At 31.4% G+C, this 18,488-nt stretch overlaps 1 protein-coding gene across 18 annotated transcripts in view; it reads left to right on the top strand.

Moving 5' to 3' along the window:
* RIMS2 (regulating synaptic membrane exocytosis 2) overlaps nt 1–18,488 on the top strand; it is a 473,698-nt gene that overhangs the window by 362,333 nt on the left and 92,877 nt on the right. For 6 of the 18 annotated variants that reach the window (XM_054590373.1, XM_054590372.1, XM_054590375.1 and 3 more), the window contains one exon: nt 4,303–4,475. The exons of the other annotated variants lie outside the window; for them this stretch is intronic. In XM_054590373.1, coding sequence (XP_054446348.1) covers nt 4,303–4,475 — 173 coding nt within the window. The remainder of the gene's footprint in view (nt 1–4,302; nt 4,476–18,488) is intronic. 18 annotated transcript variants of the gene reach the window in all.

The raw sequence follows: 18,488 nt of genomic DNA on the forward strand, positions 1-18,488 counted from the left end.
ACAAGAAAAAAAACCCATTTAAGAAAAGCAAAAAAAAAAAAATTTTTTTTAAAGTACACTCCCGTGTTAGGTCATTTATTACTTTGATATCTGGGCTTTCTGTGATTTGTATATATGAAGGTGTTATAACTCTATATTTAAAATAAGTTCTAAAATTTTATCTATAAAAATATTTTTTATTTCTCACTTTTCATATTTCTCATTATGTTGATCATGTGTCTATTTGTAATGCAAGACTGAGCTATATTCCAAAGGTAAACATGCTTAGTTGTGTAACAACACCCAGAAAAATGCACCTGGTGCAAGCCTGGAGTAGGTGGCCGAATCGTCATTAAACTAAAAGTTATGTCTAGTTTGCATTTTTTCTTTATATGAATTTTTCACTGTCTTTGTTTAATGGCCTACTTTTTAGGCACTGCTAGGTGCTAAGTGCTGTTGGGTATTTTGAGTCTTTATTTCTCTTACTCCTTACAATAATCCTTAAAATGGGATTTATCCTTATCTTAATGGTTCAAAGGCTAAAGCTGAGTTTCAGTTAAATTAAATCTCAGACTTTTAGGAAGTAAGAGAGCTACAAAGATAAGGAGGATATTCTCCTAACCTTTAGGAACTTTTATTCTAATAGAGAGTTAGAAAATTAAACATGAACAGTCTTATACGCACACGCACACTTACACATACCCTATAACAAGAGGTATTGTGTGACAAATATGTATAAGCCATTAAACTATAGTATATTGAATCTTATCTTTCCTTAAATTTTGTATATCCAAAATTTTAGGTCACCAAACTAGATTATCTGAGAGGTCTTAACCAAAGATATGTGCAATGTATACCATGTGTGTTAAAAATTTTTTTTAAGTCTTAGCCTAGCCTGTATGTACCTATGAATCTTAGCAACAGGATCAAAAGTCATGACTACGTAAAAAGACAAAGGCTAGAGAATGCCAAGTCAGATCCTATCTACCAAATTCAAAGTCAAGTAAGCAGTTAGGATTCAGAACAAATTGGATAAGAACTAATCCAGGAGAAATAGGATACACAGGTAGCAGGCAGCCTTGCATACCAGGATAAAATAGGAGAGAAAAATGTAAAATAAAGCATCAGTGTCAGCCAAGAAGTGTCATATATCTCCTGCTGAAACAAAGCTCTTCCTCATCCTGCAGTTGGGAATGAGTAATTCCCTATAAAGTGATGGGTTGTGAATGAACCTGGCCCAAGGGGATGGGGAGCTCTGAGGACAAACTGGGAGTTAGTGGAAAAGTTTGGTTTAATATTTAAATTTTGGTTTATAAAAATATTTTCTGAAGCAAATCTTTTGGATTTATGTAGAAGTAGTTATATTTTTATTGTAGCATAAAGTGGTCTTAAAGTAATAAACTTATTGTTAGTATTTTTACTTAATACTAATTTTGTTAAAGACATTCCTAGAATTGATACTAAGCCAGTATTTAGCTACTCTCTAATCATCGTCATCATCATTATCATCATCATTTGTCATTTATAAAATACTTGTTACATGTTAGATATTGTTCCAAGTACTTTGCATACATTATCTTATTTCATTCTTGAGCAATCCTAGGAGATGGGTATGATTGTTATCCACTTTATAGCAAATAAGAAACTGGAATCATAGAAACAATTATCCCAAGATTGTATACGTAGTAATTAATGTAGCCAGGATTCAGACCACTGATTCAGTCTCACTCCAGAGCACGTCCTCCTAATGATTATAATATTACCCGAACTACCTCCTAGGGTTAAAATTTAGGATTTTTTTCGCTTGAATTTAGATGATATAATAATCCCATGAACAAAAGCAAAGAAAAAGATATAATACCAAAACTGCAGCAAAGGAAAAAATGTGATACCAAAACTGCCTATCTATTCAATGTTAAATTATTTTAAAAGATATAAAGACAGGCTGTTGTTCTTTTTTAATATAAATAACAAGAGAAAGACAAAGTGCCTCAAATACAGTACAGTATCTATTGAACAGTTTAATAGTTTTAAAAGCTTTCTTAAAACATTCACTTTTCACATAAATGAAATGTCCAAAAAATATATATAAATAAAAAGAAAGACTGCCATGTATGTCTCAGCTTGAAATCAAGTGTACTGTTAATACAGTTGGTGAAACATATACATACACAATGTGTGTGTGTGTGTGTGTGTGTGTGTGTGTGTGTTAAGATAGATAATGTTGACCCACCCATTTAAATGCAATCAGTGTCTGGCGATGGTTGAGGACATTTTCATTTAAAGTATGCATTTTTAGAATATTTTTAAAAAAATTTTTAGCTTGGAAAAGAATATCATGGGCTAAACATTCTCCAAATAAATCCATTGTAAATAAGTAATCTTCCTTTTAAAATAAAGCATGGGAGTTACATAGACAGTTCCTGAAAACAAAAAAAAGCAACATTTTTTTTAATTTAATTATATTCTGTGTGTTAATTGAGAATTTATTCAACGAAATGGAAAGTTAAAGTGGACTAAGATAGGCCAGTTTTTACCTAATTTGAATGTATATTTTGGAATTAAGAATTTGATTATTAAAATTTTATGAAGCCTTAGAAATAATCCCTTTATTTTTTACATTTGAAGAAAAAGATCACTTGTTATTCAAAAATATATAACTAGATACTGGAAAATTGTGGAGGAAAAAAACCGGATTGTTCAAATCTGATCTAATGTTTATGCTACACCCTACTACAATTCATTTAATCTTAGCCAAAATGTTTATAGCTAACATTTGCAGTGAATTGTTATTCATATAAACCTGTTTCTTAGGTAATGATTCTTCAAGTCACAGTAAATGGTTTCTATAAGGTAATATTGGTCTAAGGCTTTGTGAAATTTACCACTACTATGATTAAAGAAATCTCTGTTATAAAATTGACATATAAGGATATTTCAGTATTATGTTTGAAGTGTGCATAATTAAAGAAAAATTGACCAGCAAGTATTCTCTTAACCCAGTAATAGCCATCAGGAACATAATGATACTGGCTGAATTTTTTTTACATTATATCAGATGCCAGACATTTATTACATTCAACCCTTGAACAACACTGGTTTGAACTGTGCAGGGTCTGCTTATACATGTTTTTTATTTTTTCCAGTAAATACAGTAAATGTATTCTCATTATTTTCTTAATAACAATTTATTTTCTCAAGCTTTGTTGTAAGAATATAATATATAGTACATTTAACATACAAAATATTTGTTAATTGACGGTTTACATAATTGATATGGCTTCCAGTAAACAGTATGCTATTAGTAGTTAAGTTTTGAAGGAGTCAAAAGTTATATGATCATTTTCAATTACTCCAGTGTTGGAGGAGGGTTGCGGGGGCGGGGTATAGTCAATTTTTCTAACCTCCATGTTGTTCAAGGGCCGACTGTATTTCTAATTTTGAAAACAACCCTGCATAGAAGATATGATTATTATTTTATAAACAGAGCTTTAAAGGTTAAATGATTTGCCTAATTTTACTCAACATAGTAAGAGGTTTCCTTACTCCAGGTTTTCCAGACTTCATAGTCTATTTAATTTTTTACACCCCAATGTCATTAGTATAAAGCATTTATGATGGTTTTTGATTTACCAGAATATTTGAACATCCAGAACACCTTGCATCCTGGCTATGCCAGATAACTATCTGATCATTTCAATTCCAGGAAATTTGAATTGAATAAATAATAATGACATTTTCTAGTATTTCTAGGACTCATCAAAATTCCAGCAATCACTCAAAAAATTAAACTTTCTCTCTTCTTTTGGCTTTTCCAAAAAAAAAGTTAGTGTTTAATAATTAGATTTTGTATTGTCTCTAGGTTTTCAGTGAAGCATAATGGATTAAAGTGGAAATTGATGGCTACTACAGTTGGTATTTATAAGTTACAATGGCAAGTTTACTATAACTCTTTTTTCAAATTTTATTCAGAAATAAAAATATGCTACTTCCTAACATTAAGCCAAATATTTATTTCCCAGATTTTACCTAAATGTTCTTCCCTGAGGCCATTGCTGTTGTGAAACTATTTTAATGGCCTTCATTGAGGTGTGGTGAAAATGCTCTAATTGCCTTTGCTAAAAAAAAAAAAAAAAAAAAAGGTTTTATATAAATTGAATTTTTCTTTTAGGATAATTGCCATTCACTTTTGTTTTATATGCAACCAAGTGGGGTTTTGCAGTATCCTCTGTGGACAATAAAGTGCTGAAATAGGAGAAGCTAATAATTGCTTTGTGTGGTAATACTGACAACTTCTGCGTATTTGTCAATCTGTGTTAACAGTACCGATCAGGATGGGATCCTCATAGAGGGGCAGATAATATTTCCACTAAATCTTCGGACAGTGATGTAAGTGATATATCTGCGGTTTCAAGGACTAGTAGTGCTTCTCGTTTCAGCAGCACAAGCTACATGTCTGTCCAATCCGAACGGCCAAGAGGAAACAAGAAAATCAGGTGAGTAAGGGGACTTTTGCTGGAAGCTCTTCTAAATATATATCAGAAGGTCTTTATTTTTCTTTGGATAAACATAAAATTCTTTATTTCTAAAGGTTAATGTTTGTCATTAAGGCAATAAGAACTTCTGTAGATATTATTTTTTATTTTATTTTGGTTTACCTTTCAAACTTCTTGCACAAGCAAGTTTTATAGAACTTACAACAATTTTCTTACTAGATTACTTGAAATAATATCATTAGTTATTTTTTTAATGTCTTATTTTTTAAAAAGTAATTGTTATATATTTATTGAGGTTAAAATGACGGTTTTGTGAAGAATTTTGTAATGTTCTAAAATATAAAAAATAATATTTGGAGGGGTTTTTTTCCTAGCTTGAATATGTTTTGGTGATTCAAAAAATATAAGAATATTGCATTTTTTAGTAGGATGCTCCTTATCCCTCCTAAAACTCCTGTAAATGCATGGAAAAAGTCCTCGGCTTCTCAAAATTTATAAATGTTTTATATGTATGCTTGTATAATTTGTGATTTTCACCAGACCTAAAGATTTTATGGGTACCTAGTAACAATTTTTTCTTTTTACTTCTAAGTATCAAAAGAAAATTTTGTAATGAGGAGACCACAACTTTTTCCATGCAACTCTTTAACAGGAAAGTGCGATTTTAAAAACAATTATGATGAAATGTTGCTTACACAAGCGCTCCTCTGGTATACTGGAAGATAGTTTCAACATTTAAAAATTATAATTTTTATTTGTGTTTTAGTAGTTTTTGTTTCCTTTCTGTTTAATTTTGTATGCATTTTTTCTTACGTTTTCTTTCTTTTTGTGTTTATTTGCATGCCTTCCTTCGATTTCTATTGCTTTCAAAGGACAAAGGGAGTAGAAGAGGGAGGGAAAGAAGGGGATAAGCATGAAGAGATAGTTCATGAGGAGGAAGAGGTAAAGGAAGGAAGAATTGAGGAGAATGAGAAAGGGAAAGAGATTACAAAAACGTCTAATAATGAGAAAAACAGAGAATCGGGAGATGAGGAAAAAACACAAGATATACCTGAGCAAGGGAAAGAAAAAGAACAGTGGAATAAAGAGGATTTGCAAAGGCCATTCTCACAAGATGGTGACAGGTAAAATATGCTCATTTCTGTAGACATTTCTCGTTAGTAATATAGCCTTTTTTTTCCCTACCCCTGAAAAACTATTTTGCCTTTTACATTTGGCTCATTTTCTTGTGTTTTCTCTATTTATATTCTAATACAACTAATTAATGTGTTGGCAAATTACTATCAAATAGGTAAATAGGTTGATTTATTAAATAGTCTTTCATTTGTACCTACTAGTTCTGAGAGTCTGAATAACTGGTTTTCATTTAGGATGAGCTGAATCAAACTTAAATTTCCCTTTAGTTTTTTTTTTAACATGAGTTACTGTATATCTTCCCCATTTGTACAGTCAAAACCTTTTAAATGAAATTCTGAAAGGGCTGAAAAAATTTACCCTACTTTATAAGAAATATTACATACTGGAACTGAATTTTTAAAATGAGTAGCAAAATGATTAACAAGTAAGCTTTATTCTGTCTCTGGCTCTCTTGCCTCTTAGTTTTCTGGTGGGTTCTGGTGCAGTGTTGAGTCCTAAGAAGACTGCCAAACAGAGCAGCTGAAAAGGAAGGGTAGATGCCCCAGGGTTCATCAGAAGGCACACATAGTGGGTTAGGCCCCTCTTGCAATTCATTGAGTTAGAGAAACTGCCAGGAAAGGAAATTTGAACAAGGGATAAAAGAAGGGGGAAAAACACAGAAACAGCAAGTCATAAAGAATGCTTTCATTCTCATAGCACAGAGCACTAAAGGTGAAGCTATCTTTACAGTGGTATACTGAAGGTGAAATCAGCACAAGGATGCAGAAGAGTACTAGGTCTTCCGCCTGAGGAGATGAGGCTTCTCTAATTATGTTTATCTGAGACTGAGGATTGCAAATCTTGTACGTTTTGGAGGAATTGGAGTTTCTTGTATTCAATCTAGAATTTGATTTTGTGTTAGTAAAAGCCTGCTTGATAAGCACACCTTATTATAAGGCAAATTTTGCATTAAAATATCTTAATCCCAGTTTGTGTTTTATTCTAATTAATAAGTAATATAATTGGGACAGATGTTTACCCCTTGGGTGTGCAATTCAGTGGTTTAGTCTATGATACTTAACTATATCTTTGCTCTATGAGAGTTTCTGTATAACAGACATTAAACCTAATAATGAATGTTAAGGTAGGCATATTTTGTGATTTGAATCTAAACTATAAATTTCAGTCTTTGTTTTTTATTTAACTTTTGATAATTACATTAGTTTATTAGTAAAGACCATTTTACTGATTTGTAGGGCATAGGATCATTTTGTCATTAATTTACAGAGAAAAGAGAAGATGATGTTGTCCAATTTATCCTTGTAAAGATATACAATGTTCTTTATGTGGTATAAATGAAAACATGAGTCCATTGTTCTTTGCCTAGAGCCAAAAGCCTATACTGACATACCTGGCTTGGATAGAGGTTTAGAGAAGATTATAACCTAAATACCCAATTTTTAAAAAAATTATCATCTGAGGACATTTCTTCATTGCTTTTAGAGAGAGGGGAAGGAAAGAAGTTGAGAAAGGGAGAGGGAGAAAGGGAGATCAACGTGAGAGAGAAACATCTATTGGTTGCCTTCTCCTAGTGTCCCAACCATGGATCAAACCTGCAACACGGGTATGTGCCCTGATCAGGAATCGAACCCGCAACCTTTCCATCTAGGGGACGACGCTCCAGCCCACTGAGCCACACCACCCAGGGCCTAAGTTTCCAATTTTTAATATTACTTTCTTCATTATCTTCTTCAGGAAGGGAGCAAATTATTTTACAGGGAACAGGAAAAGGTGCTATATTTCTAACAATCTGAGTTATCAAGGCATTGTATTCAGTCTAAGTAGCTATAACATATTTCTGGGACTGTAAACTGAAGGAGCTCAGGCTGATCTCTCCTGGGAACATATATTCCATAAGATGGCAAGAGTGTCAACTGCAATTTTTGTAAGAAAATGGTGTTGTCAGACTGCAAATAGGATCTCGAATTTGCTTTCATTTCTTGGAATGAAACTAACAGTCTTTATTTTGAGAAAAAATATGTTTGAATACTCCCAGTGTCACTCTCTTTTCGTAGTTGTTAAAAATAATTGTACATTGTTTAAATGCTAAAAAACAACTTATGTGCCTATACAACATTATTGGAAATAATTATATTATAGAATACACCATTGACGTTTTATGCCTTTTCTTGTAATCCAAGTTTTTATAAACAAGAAAGGTTTTCTGACTTCAGAGTTTAAGTATATATAGTACTGTTACAACTTAAAGTTAACATAGTGACTACAATGAACACAATTTATTATAGTTGCTATTTTAATTACAGTTTTCAGATCTCATTGCATGGTACAGAATTATGTTTTCTGTGTGCTGTTAAGGCAAATTAATGTACATCTTCTGAATGTACAAGTAGAAAATGAATAGCAAAATACAGACTCAAGAAATTTCATTACAGTTTGACTATGTTTGTCCTAAGTTGATAATAATATATTAATATTTAGCTGTTTATATTTATACACATGTATATGGGTCCAATAAAATGCCCCTGTATCATTAACGATGATATGGTGAACTCTAGAAAATCTGGAATTATATTTGCCATTTAAAATGTTTTTCTCACTCTGTGTACATCTGTATTTTAAATTTTATATCTATTTACATTTGTTGATTATATGCCAGCCAGATACATGTGGTAAGCTGGCCCAGAAAAAAAGATGTTACGGGGCAGGAAGAAATCATTCATTCAACTATTTATTTAGAAAATTTCTCAGAGCTGTACTTAAAATTGGAAATGGAAGTTAAGTTAAATATATTCATACTTTTAAGCCTGAGAGTGAAGCAATTTCTTAGCCTTGGATGAATGGATGTTTAAGGGTAGCTCCATATCCAAAAAATGTTAAAATACCTAAACAAATTCACAAGAATTTTTACAAAAAAATTGGCAACAAAAGGGGAGATCTTAAATCTGCAATGGAAGATTTAAAAAACCCACAAATATTGAAAATATAGCATTGTCAAAATCAACAATTTTATAGCTTTGCCATCAAACTAGACTCTTAATTCATTCTTCCAGGCTCTTTTCTGGAGATATAAGACAAAAGAAAAATAATTCAAGAAACTCATTCTCTATAAGTTTTTCATTCTAAGACACTTCTGTAAGTGCTATGGAATTATAATTTATTTTTGGAAGAGATTGTCCTTGAGATATGGAAATTTTTTAAAGGAAAATAGCATCAGTTTAAATTTTCATGAATAGCTTTTTCAAGAGATTAAGCCATGTAAATTATCAAGCAAAAAGTTTTCATCTTTAGGAGGGCAATCAGAATAATTGTTAATGAAATATTTATTGCTGCTAATGTTATTTTTAGAAAATACATGTTTATGGCTGTGTAATATAACTTGATGTGTATGGCATGTGTCTGCCTATGTTATACCTTTAAAGAGAAGCAATATATTTCATGAAAATAATTGTGGATTAGGAATCTAAGATATTTGAATTCTCATCCTAACTTTGTCACATGTACCTACCCACTTTATCTGCCTGGGCTTTTTTGCTTGTCAAGTAGAGGAATGGTTGACTCATATTCTTTCCCATAGTTTAGGTAGATGGAGAACACAGAAAACAGCAAAGTAAGCATCTTCAGTTACACTGATGATTATTATAATGAACTCGAAATATAACAGGTTCTGTGACTAACCACTAGTGGAACAAATAGCTCAACATGAGTTTCTGTCATTCAGCAAATGTTTTTTAAAATTTAATCAGCCAGGATTTAATACTTCATTTATCAAGCTGAGCATTTTTGGTTTAGCACTGTATTTCTCAGTGCTAACCCATCCCAGTGGGCACACTGATGGACTGTGTTCTTCTACTGATGTGCCACCGATGGTTTGTGTTTTGTTCATTTCTTTCTTTTGCATTGAGGCTATATCTTCTAGTTAATACTATTGAAAACCTTAACAAGCACAAGAAACTTCTCCTCTGTTTATGATTGTGCATAAAAAGGGAACTTTAAAAAAATACTTGAACATCACCCTTAGATTTGTGATTCTGCAAGTTTTGGATGGAGCCCAGAAATTTATATTTTTTCAGTCAAACATCACCGGGGATAATGAAGGAGGTAGCTATGATGCTCTCCTTCTTTTTAGGTTGCTTGTATTTCCTCGTACATTTTAAAGTCAATTTGTCAACTTTTGAAAAAAAATTAAAGAGTAACAGGGATTTTGATAGGGATTTTTTAATTAATTATATCAATTCGGGGATTACTGCCACTTTAACAACATCATCTTCCAGTCCATGAACAGGAGATATTCCATTTATTTATTTATTTATTTTACTTTATTTCAATGATGTTTTGTGGTTTTCAGGGTACACACATTGTACTTCTTTTATTAAATTTATTCTAGGTATTTCATTTTTTATATTATTATAAATGGAATTGTTTTAATTAATTTCAGTTTTGAGTTGTTCACTGCTAGTGTATAGAAATGCAATTAATTTCTGTATATTGACCTTGTATCCTACAACCTTGAGGTATTAATTTATAAGCTGTAAGAGTTTTTCATTAATTCTTTAATTCTTCAGGACATTCTGGATAGGAGACCATTTCATCTGTAAATAAAGATAGTTTTAATTTCTCTTTCCAAGCTGAAAGACTGTTATTTATTTTTGTTTCCTAATTGAACTTGCTGAAATCTCCACTATTGTGTAAACTGAAATAGCTTATGGGAAATTCTTAAAAGAAACAGCCACATAGAATTACTTTATATTAGCTAGAAAAGCATTATTGAGGCGGTCTCCTGTGCCATTCATTCATTTTAAAATAGCCTATGTAAAGCTTTCATTTAAAATTTTATGAATATTTCTCTTAAAGAGTATATTAGCTTCACTGAAAACAAAACAATGCAGCCCATTCTATTTTCTCTTTCATTTAGTGACCCCAAAACATAATAATTTAATTCAATTTCTTAGACTATATTATATTAAAGTCATTATATTACATATCATAATTGTCATTTTTCTCTTTTGCCTCCTTAAGTTTTGTTTTTCTACTTTTATCTTATTACAGTTGTGAAATATATAACTTTTTGTTAAAACTGCCTCCAACGATACATGCTGCCAAACCTAGGTAACAGATTTCTTACCATGCATACTTTATTTAGAGTTTGACCCCATTGTCATTCTCTTCTTGAAATGTTTTTCCCTCTTGGTTTTTGTTTTTGTACACTCCCTTAGTTCTCCATTAATCCCTTTGGTCATCTGTATCTTCATGAGCTTTCTCTAAGACCCTTTTATATTGATTCTAAGATCCTACCTAAGCCCTCTTTCTTCACTCTACACATTCTACCTTGATGGTGCATTCTGTTCCAAGGCTTCACGTAGCATCTATACTTTGATGATTTCCAAATCTGTATTTTCAGCCCAGATCTATTTTTCTAATCATCTGCCGGACCTATCTAGTCTTAGGGACATGTCTGGCTGTCCCAGGGATGTGTAATCTACTTGTCTGTCCCAGGGACGTGTAATGCTCCACATGTAAAATTCTATTCATTATATCCCATATCAAACAAACGACCAGAATTAATAACCTACTCTTCCTTTGGTAGTCTTTTTTTCAGTTGATGGCATCAGTATGCTCCCACTTGCCCAAACCAGAAATGTGAGCATTAATTCTTTACTAATCCTTCGCTATTGAACACACTTTGCTCCCTCATCACCAAGTCTTGTAGAATCTCATGTTTAATTATCTGTGAAATATGTCCGTTTTTCCCTAATCCCATTTCTACTTTCATAATTTAGGTGGTTATGGTTTATGGAGATTACTAAATAATTCTTATCTTTAGAAATAATAAACCATAAATCTGAAGTCAATAATATAATAATGTAAAAAATGAGGGGTCAGTTACTCTGGGGTAGCTCATTTGTGAATTATACTTTTAAAGGGCAAATTTTTTAAATGTCAAATTAATTAGGTTTATTTGATATGTTAAATTATATGGGAAGCATTATCAAATGAGAAGCAATGATAAACCTTCTTAGGTTTATTTATTTATTTGGAGGCATGTTGTTAATATAAGTATTCTAGAAATTATATGGAATTCCTGCAAATCTGATGTCCCTGGATAATGTTTTCTGTCATAATTCCAGTTATTATCTTAAAAAGTTGTATGTCACAGAAATAACCAAATTTCCTTGCCAGTTCATTATAATAAACTTTCATCAGATCATTAACAGTTGGCATGTTTAAGTCGTTTGTCATTTACAGTTAGTTTTACCTTAATGCTTTTGCAAAAGTGGGAATCTTGGAAAGGATCATACCAAGTACTCTTTCTTTTTTTACATTTTAAAGAAATTGTTTAATTATAGTTTGCATTAAACACTATTTTCTATTAGTTTCAGCTGTACAACATAGCTGATAGACATTCATATAAGTTACAGTGTTCTCTCTGATAATTCAAGTGCCCAGCTGGCACTGTAGTTAGTTATTACAGTATTGTTAACTATTTTCCCTTACATTACCTTATGCCTATTTTATAAGTAACAGTTAGTGTTTTTTATCCCATCACTTTATTTCACCCTACCCTCCAACACACCTACCTTCTGGCCTCCATCAGTTTATTCTGTGTATTTATAAACCTGTTTCATTTCATTTATTTTGTTCTTTAGATTCTACATATGTGCTATCATCTGGTATTTGTCTTTGTCTGTCTGGCTTATTTCATTTAACATAATACCATGTAGGTCCAGCCATGCTGTTGCAAATGGTAAGATTTCATTATTTTTTAAGGCTGAGTAATAGTCCATTGTATATATACCACCAGTTTTTTATCCGTTTGTCTATCGAGGTCCACTTGGGTTGCTTCCATATATCAGTTATTGTAAATAATGATGCAGTAAACATGGAGCTGCAGATACTCTTTTGAATCAGTATTTTGGGTTTCGTGAGACGTATACCCAGGAGTGGAATTACTGCATTGTAAGGCAGTTCTTTCCAGTTTTACATTTTTGAGGAACCCCCACACTGTTTTCCACAGAGGTTTCACCAATCTACATTCCCAACGCAGTGCATGAAAGTTCCTTTTCTCCACATCTTTCCCAACACTTGTTTGTTGACTTGTTGATGATAGCTTTTCTGACACCTAGGAGGCGGTATCTCTATGGTTTTATTTTGCATTTCTGTGATGATTAGTTATGTTGAGCATCTTTTCATGGGTCTATTGCATGCCTGTATGTCATCTTTGGCAAAGTGTCTATTTAGGTCCTCTTCCCACTTTATAATTGTGTTGTTTGTTTTTGGCAATGAATTATCTTAGTTCTTTATAAATTTTGAATATTAACCCCTTATCAGATGTATTGCTGGCAAATATTTTGTCCAGTTCAGTAGGTAGTCTTTTTGTTTTCCTGATGGTTTTCTTTGCTGTGAAAAACAAAAATTTTAGTTTAATGTACTCCCATTTATTTATTTATTTTTATTTCTTCCTCTTGCCTAAGGAGATATGTCAGGAAAAAATATTGCTAAGGGGAATGTCTGAGATTTTTACTGCCAATGCTTTCTTCTATGAGTTTTATGGTTTCAGGTATTACATTTAAGTTTTTAATCCATGTTGAGTTGATTTTTATATATGGTATAAGAGGTTGGTCTAGTTTCAATTCTTTGCATGTATCTGTCCAGTTTTCCTAACACCATTTATTGAATAGACTGCCTTTACCCCACTACATGTCCTTGCTTCTGTCAAAGATTAATTGCCCATATAGGCATAGGTTTATCTCTGGTCTCTCTATTCAGTTCCATCTGTCTATGTGTCTGTTTTTATGCTAGTACCATGCTGCTTTCAATACTATATAGCCTTGTAGTATAGTTTGATATCAGGAAGTGTGATACCTCTCCTACTCTTATTATTTTTCAAGATTGTTCTAGCTGCTTGAGGTCTGTTGTGTTTCATACAAATTTTTGGATTATTTGTTCTAGTTCTGTGAAAAATGTGATTGGTATTTTGATAGGAATTGTACTGAATCTGCAGATTACTTTGGGTATTATGAACCTTTTAATGATGTTAATTCTTCCTATCCATGAGCACAGTATATGCTTCCATTTCTTAGTATCTACTTTGATTTCTTACTTCAGTGTCTTATAATTGTTTTGAATGTAGGTCTTCTACCTCCTTGGTTAAATTTATTCTTAGGGTTTTTTAATGCAATTGTTAAGGGGATTGTTTTCCTAGTTGCCCTTTCTGATAGTTCATTATTGGTATATAAAAATGCAACTAATTTCTGGATATTTATTTTGGATCTTGCTACTTTACTGTATTTATTTATTTCTAGTAGTTTTTTGTGGAATCTTTAGGGTTCACTATATATAATATCATGTCATCTGTAAACAATGTCAGTTTTGTATCTTCCTTTCCAATTTGGATGCTTTCTATTTCTTCTTCTTGCCTGATTGCTGTGTAGGACTTCCAGTACTATGTTGAATGTAAATGGTGAAAGTAGACATCCTGCCTTTTTCCTGATCTCAAGGGAAACACTTTTAGTTTTTTCCCTGTTGAGTATAATGTTAGCTATGGGTTTGCCATATATAGCCTTTATAGTGTTGAGGTACATTCCCTATATTTCCACTTTGCTGAGAGTTTTTATCATAAGTGGGTGCTGCATTTTGGGAAATGCTTTTTCTTGATCTATTGGTACGTTTATATGATTTTAATCCTTCATTGTGTTTATGTGGTATATTACATTAATTGATTTGTGGGTATTGAATGAGACATGCACCCAGGAATAAATCATGCTCAATAATGGTGTATTTTTTTAATGTACTGCTGAATTTGTTTTACTAGTATTTTGTTGAGGATTTTTGCATCTATGTTCATTAAGGATATTGACCTATAATTTTCTTTCCTTGTAATCAGAATAATTCTGGCCTTGTAAAATGAGCTGGATTGGGGGGATGGTCTCCCCTTTTATTGAATGTTTTGGAATAGTTTGAAAAGGATAGGTGTTAATTATATTTTGACTCTTTGGTAAAATTTACCTGTGATGCCATCCAAACCAGGACTTTTGTTTTGGGGGCATTCGTGATTACTGCATCAATTTTGTTTGGTTGTAATTGGTCTGTTCAAATTTTATGTTTCTTCTTGAGTCAGTCTTGGAAAATTTTATGATTCTAGGAAGTTATCAATTTCAGATTGTCAAATTTGTTGGCATATAATTGCTCATCGTATTTTCTGTGGTATAAGTTGTTACTTCTTTTTCATTTCTACTTTTATTTATTTGGGTCCTCTCTTTTTCTTGATGAGTCCTGGTTTAAAGCTTACCAGTCTTGTTTATCTTTTCAAAAAAACAGGTTTTAGTTTTTATTGATCTTTTGTATTGTTTTCTTAGACTCTATTTTATTGATGTCCCTTCTGATCTTAATTATTTCCTTTCTTCTGCATACTTGGAGCTTTATTTGTTGTTTTTTTTCCGCCTACTCCCTTTAGGTGTAAGGTTAGATTGTTTGAGGGTTTTTTTAATTTTTGGTTTCTTGAGGTAGGCCCAAATTCCTATGAATTTCCTTCTTAGGACTGCTTTTGCTGTGTCCCATAGATTTTGGGTCCTTTTGTTTTCATTTTCATTTGTCTCAAGGTATTTTTTATCTTTTTCTTCTACTCATTGTTAACCCATTTATTGTTTAGTAACATGTTATTTAGCCCCACTTGTTTGTGTGTGTGTGTATGTGTGTGTGTGTGTGTGTGTTCTTGTAACTGATACATACTATTGTGGTATGAAGTTGCCTGATATAATTTCAGTCTCCTTAAATTTACTGAGACTTATTTTGTATCCTAACATGTACCTGTCCTGGAAAATGTTCCACATGCACTTGAAAAAATGTTTATTTTGCTACTTTGGGGTGAAATGCTCAGAAAATATCAATTAAATCCATCTGATCTAATGTGTCATTTAAGGACCTTGTTTCCTTGTTGATTTTTTTGTCTGGAAGGTCTATCCATTGATGTCAATGGAGTGTTAAAGTCCCTGACTGTGGCTGTATTACTGTTGATCTCTCCCTTTATGTCCATTAATATTTGCTTTATGTATTTAGTTGCTCCTATGTTGAGTGTATAAATGTTTATAAAGGTTATATACTCTTGTTGGATTCATCCCTTTATCATTATGTAATGTCCTTTTTTGCCTTTTTATAGCCCTTATTTTAAAGTCTATTTTATCTGATATAAGTATTGCTCTGCCAACTTTTTATCATTTCCATTTGCATGGAACCTTATTTTCTATCCTTTTGATTTTAGTATGTGTGTGTCTTTCCATCTGAAGTGGGTTTCTTGTAGACAGCATATACATGGGTCTTGTTTTCTTATTTATTCAGCTACTCTCTGTCTTTTGATTAGAGCATTTAATCCATTTACACTTAAAGTGATTATAAATAGATACTTATTTATTGCCATTATATTCTTAAAAGGGTGAATTTTATGGTATGTGAATTATATCTTTTAAATTGCTCAAAAGAAATTCTCTATAAAAACAGGGGGAGAATCTATAATCTGTGTTATTTCTCTAATAATTATTATAAGAATAATATTGATAAAATGCAAATGATATTTTATTTATTGTTGAGATTGTCAAGCATCTTTTCTTTTATTACAATACTTCTTAAGAATCACCTCTTCCTAATGTATTTATCTCTTTTCTTAAATTCTTGCATACATTTTTAACATTGCTAAGGTGCTGAAGATGAATAAAAAACACAGACGTTTTTCTCATGAAAACGTGATGATTTTTTTCTTTTTTTTTTACAGTCCAAAATTTATCCTTTGCACATAAATATATTAGCCTAAAATTGTGAACTCTATATATAGAGTATTCTCAGTTTATAGCTAAACAAGCTATTCTCAGAAAAATTTAGGAAAATTACCAGATTAAATGTTGGTTCTCTATCATATTATCTTCCATGTGTGGTAGGATGTGCTTGCAACTTCACAGTTTTTTATAAGATCACTGAAAATGGTTGATACGAGTTTGTCTAACCTTTATAGGCTGACTAGTGGACCCTTTTGTTGTCTTCTATGATTTCTCTATCGTGAGACTTCATACATAACTTTTACATAAATAATGATTATCATTATTGTAAATCAGTCTTCTGTATCTTTCTTTCAAAATATTTTCTTTCAAAATATGGAGAATGAATTACTACAAGGTCCAACTGTCACATGTAGGTTCTTAAAAAATATTTGTTGAATAATGAACAGATAAATGAATACCCATTTCAGTAACTTATTTTAAATGACTTTTTAAAATTAGAATAGCTAAACTTAGATAAGATCCACTAATCCTTTAACTGCCATGAAATACTGTAATCATCATATTCTCTCTTCTTGATGTAATTTTTCTTGATAATGAATCACTCAAAATCTTAATGTTGTTCTTCTCTTTCATAGTCAGACTATTATACACATAAAGCAATAATCTATTATTGAAAGGGACTTTACCAATTATCTAATATTCTGAACTAAAGTAGGACCCCTCTTATATCAGTGATTCTGAAACCAACATCATAAAGAAACCACTACAGGAGTATTTTAAAAATAAAAGTTCTCTGCCCTTGACATGAGAATTCTGATCCTATATATAAATGTGATGATTCGTAACCCTGTACAATATCACTGTTTGTCCAACCTGCCTGAAGAATTGAGAGCTCTCTAACTATGAGAAAATTTGTAATATTCTTGAACATTTGGAATTATATCATGGTGATCACTTCATAAGGTATATAAATGTTGAATAACTATATTGTATACTTGAAACTCACGTAAAGATGGCATATCAACTATACTTTAATAAAATAATTTTTATTTTCTTATTTAAGAAATAATTTTAAAAAGGTTTTTCTTTTAATTGAACATATGTCTTGTGTACTCCTTTGTATTTATGATATATTTCACAACTTTAAAAATGTGGTAACAGGATTGGAAGGGAGAATCATATCAGGACCTATCATCTCAGAATGGAACCAAGTTGTATTTAACCCACAGTACATATAACCACTGTGTGTCCATTAGAAATACACATATAGATGTATATGATAATTCTTCTTTGATTGGTGCAGGTCTTTGTGTTTTTTGCAGTGCTTTAATGCTCCAATTCTAATACCAAATTGTGTTTTTTTCAACAAAATAAAATACTTCCTGTGTCCAAGTATATTGAGGTTCCCTATAACATATTTAGGCAATTCAGTGATTTTTTAAAAATTTACATTTCTTAATCTTTCTACCACAGTGTAATATACAATAATGAAATAACAACATAAAACTAAAAGTAAGACAAGTAGGACAGATACCATTTCATGATTTATTGTAGATATTTTCTATTCAATAGTTTTATAATTAAATATAATAAACCTAGTTTATTAAAGATCTGAACTTGTATCTAGCAAATAAAGTTGTTCTGATACTATAATGTCTAATCTATATCAAATTGTACCTCTACGGGAAAGTAATTTTCATGTTCTTCAGGTGTGTTCAAAATATTCTTACTGTTATTTTTAAATTATTATTTACCTTTAGGACAAAAACAACACATACCTAGGAGAAATTCTATCTTGGCATTTTAAATAGTATTTATTTTCACATACTCCATTTATCTCTGCTATATTATATATGCATTTCATTTGCTATATGCAGTTTTTTCCATTTGAGGTAATCATGCAATTTGATATTAAATCATACATATATCTTGCATTGAAAGCTTACAGATAGCTTCAAAATAGTGAAAATTTTCTGCTTTAGTACAATTTTTAAACATTGTAAGATTTTAACAATGTTATGGAAAAACTAAAAAAGGAAGTTAAAATGGTGGAGAAAAGAACAAAAAATATTGAAAAGATTAGTTAATATGCAGGGTCCAGCAGAATAAC

The sequence above is a fragment of the Pteronotus mesoamericanus genome, unplaced genomic scaffold (genome assembly GCF_021234165.1).
Source record: "Pteronotus mesoamericanus isolate MK-2021 breed Mesoamerican mustached bat unplaced genomic scaffold, CSHL_Meso_final scaffold_174, whole genome shotgun sequence".
NCBI classification, from domain to species: domain Eukaryota; kingdom Metazoa; phylum Chordata; class Mammalia; order Chiroptera; family Mormoopidae; genus Pteronotus; species Pteronotus mesoamericanus.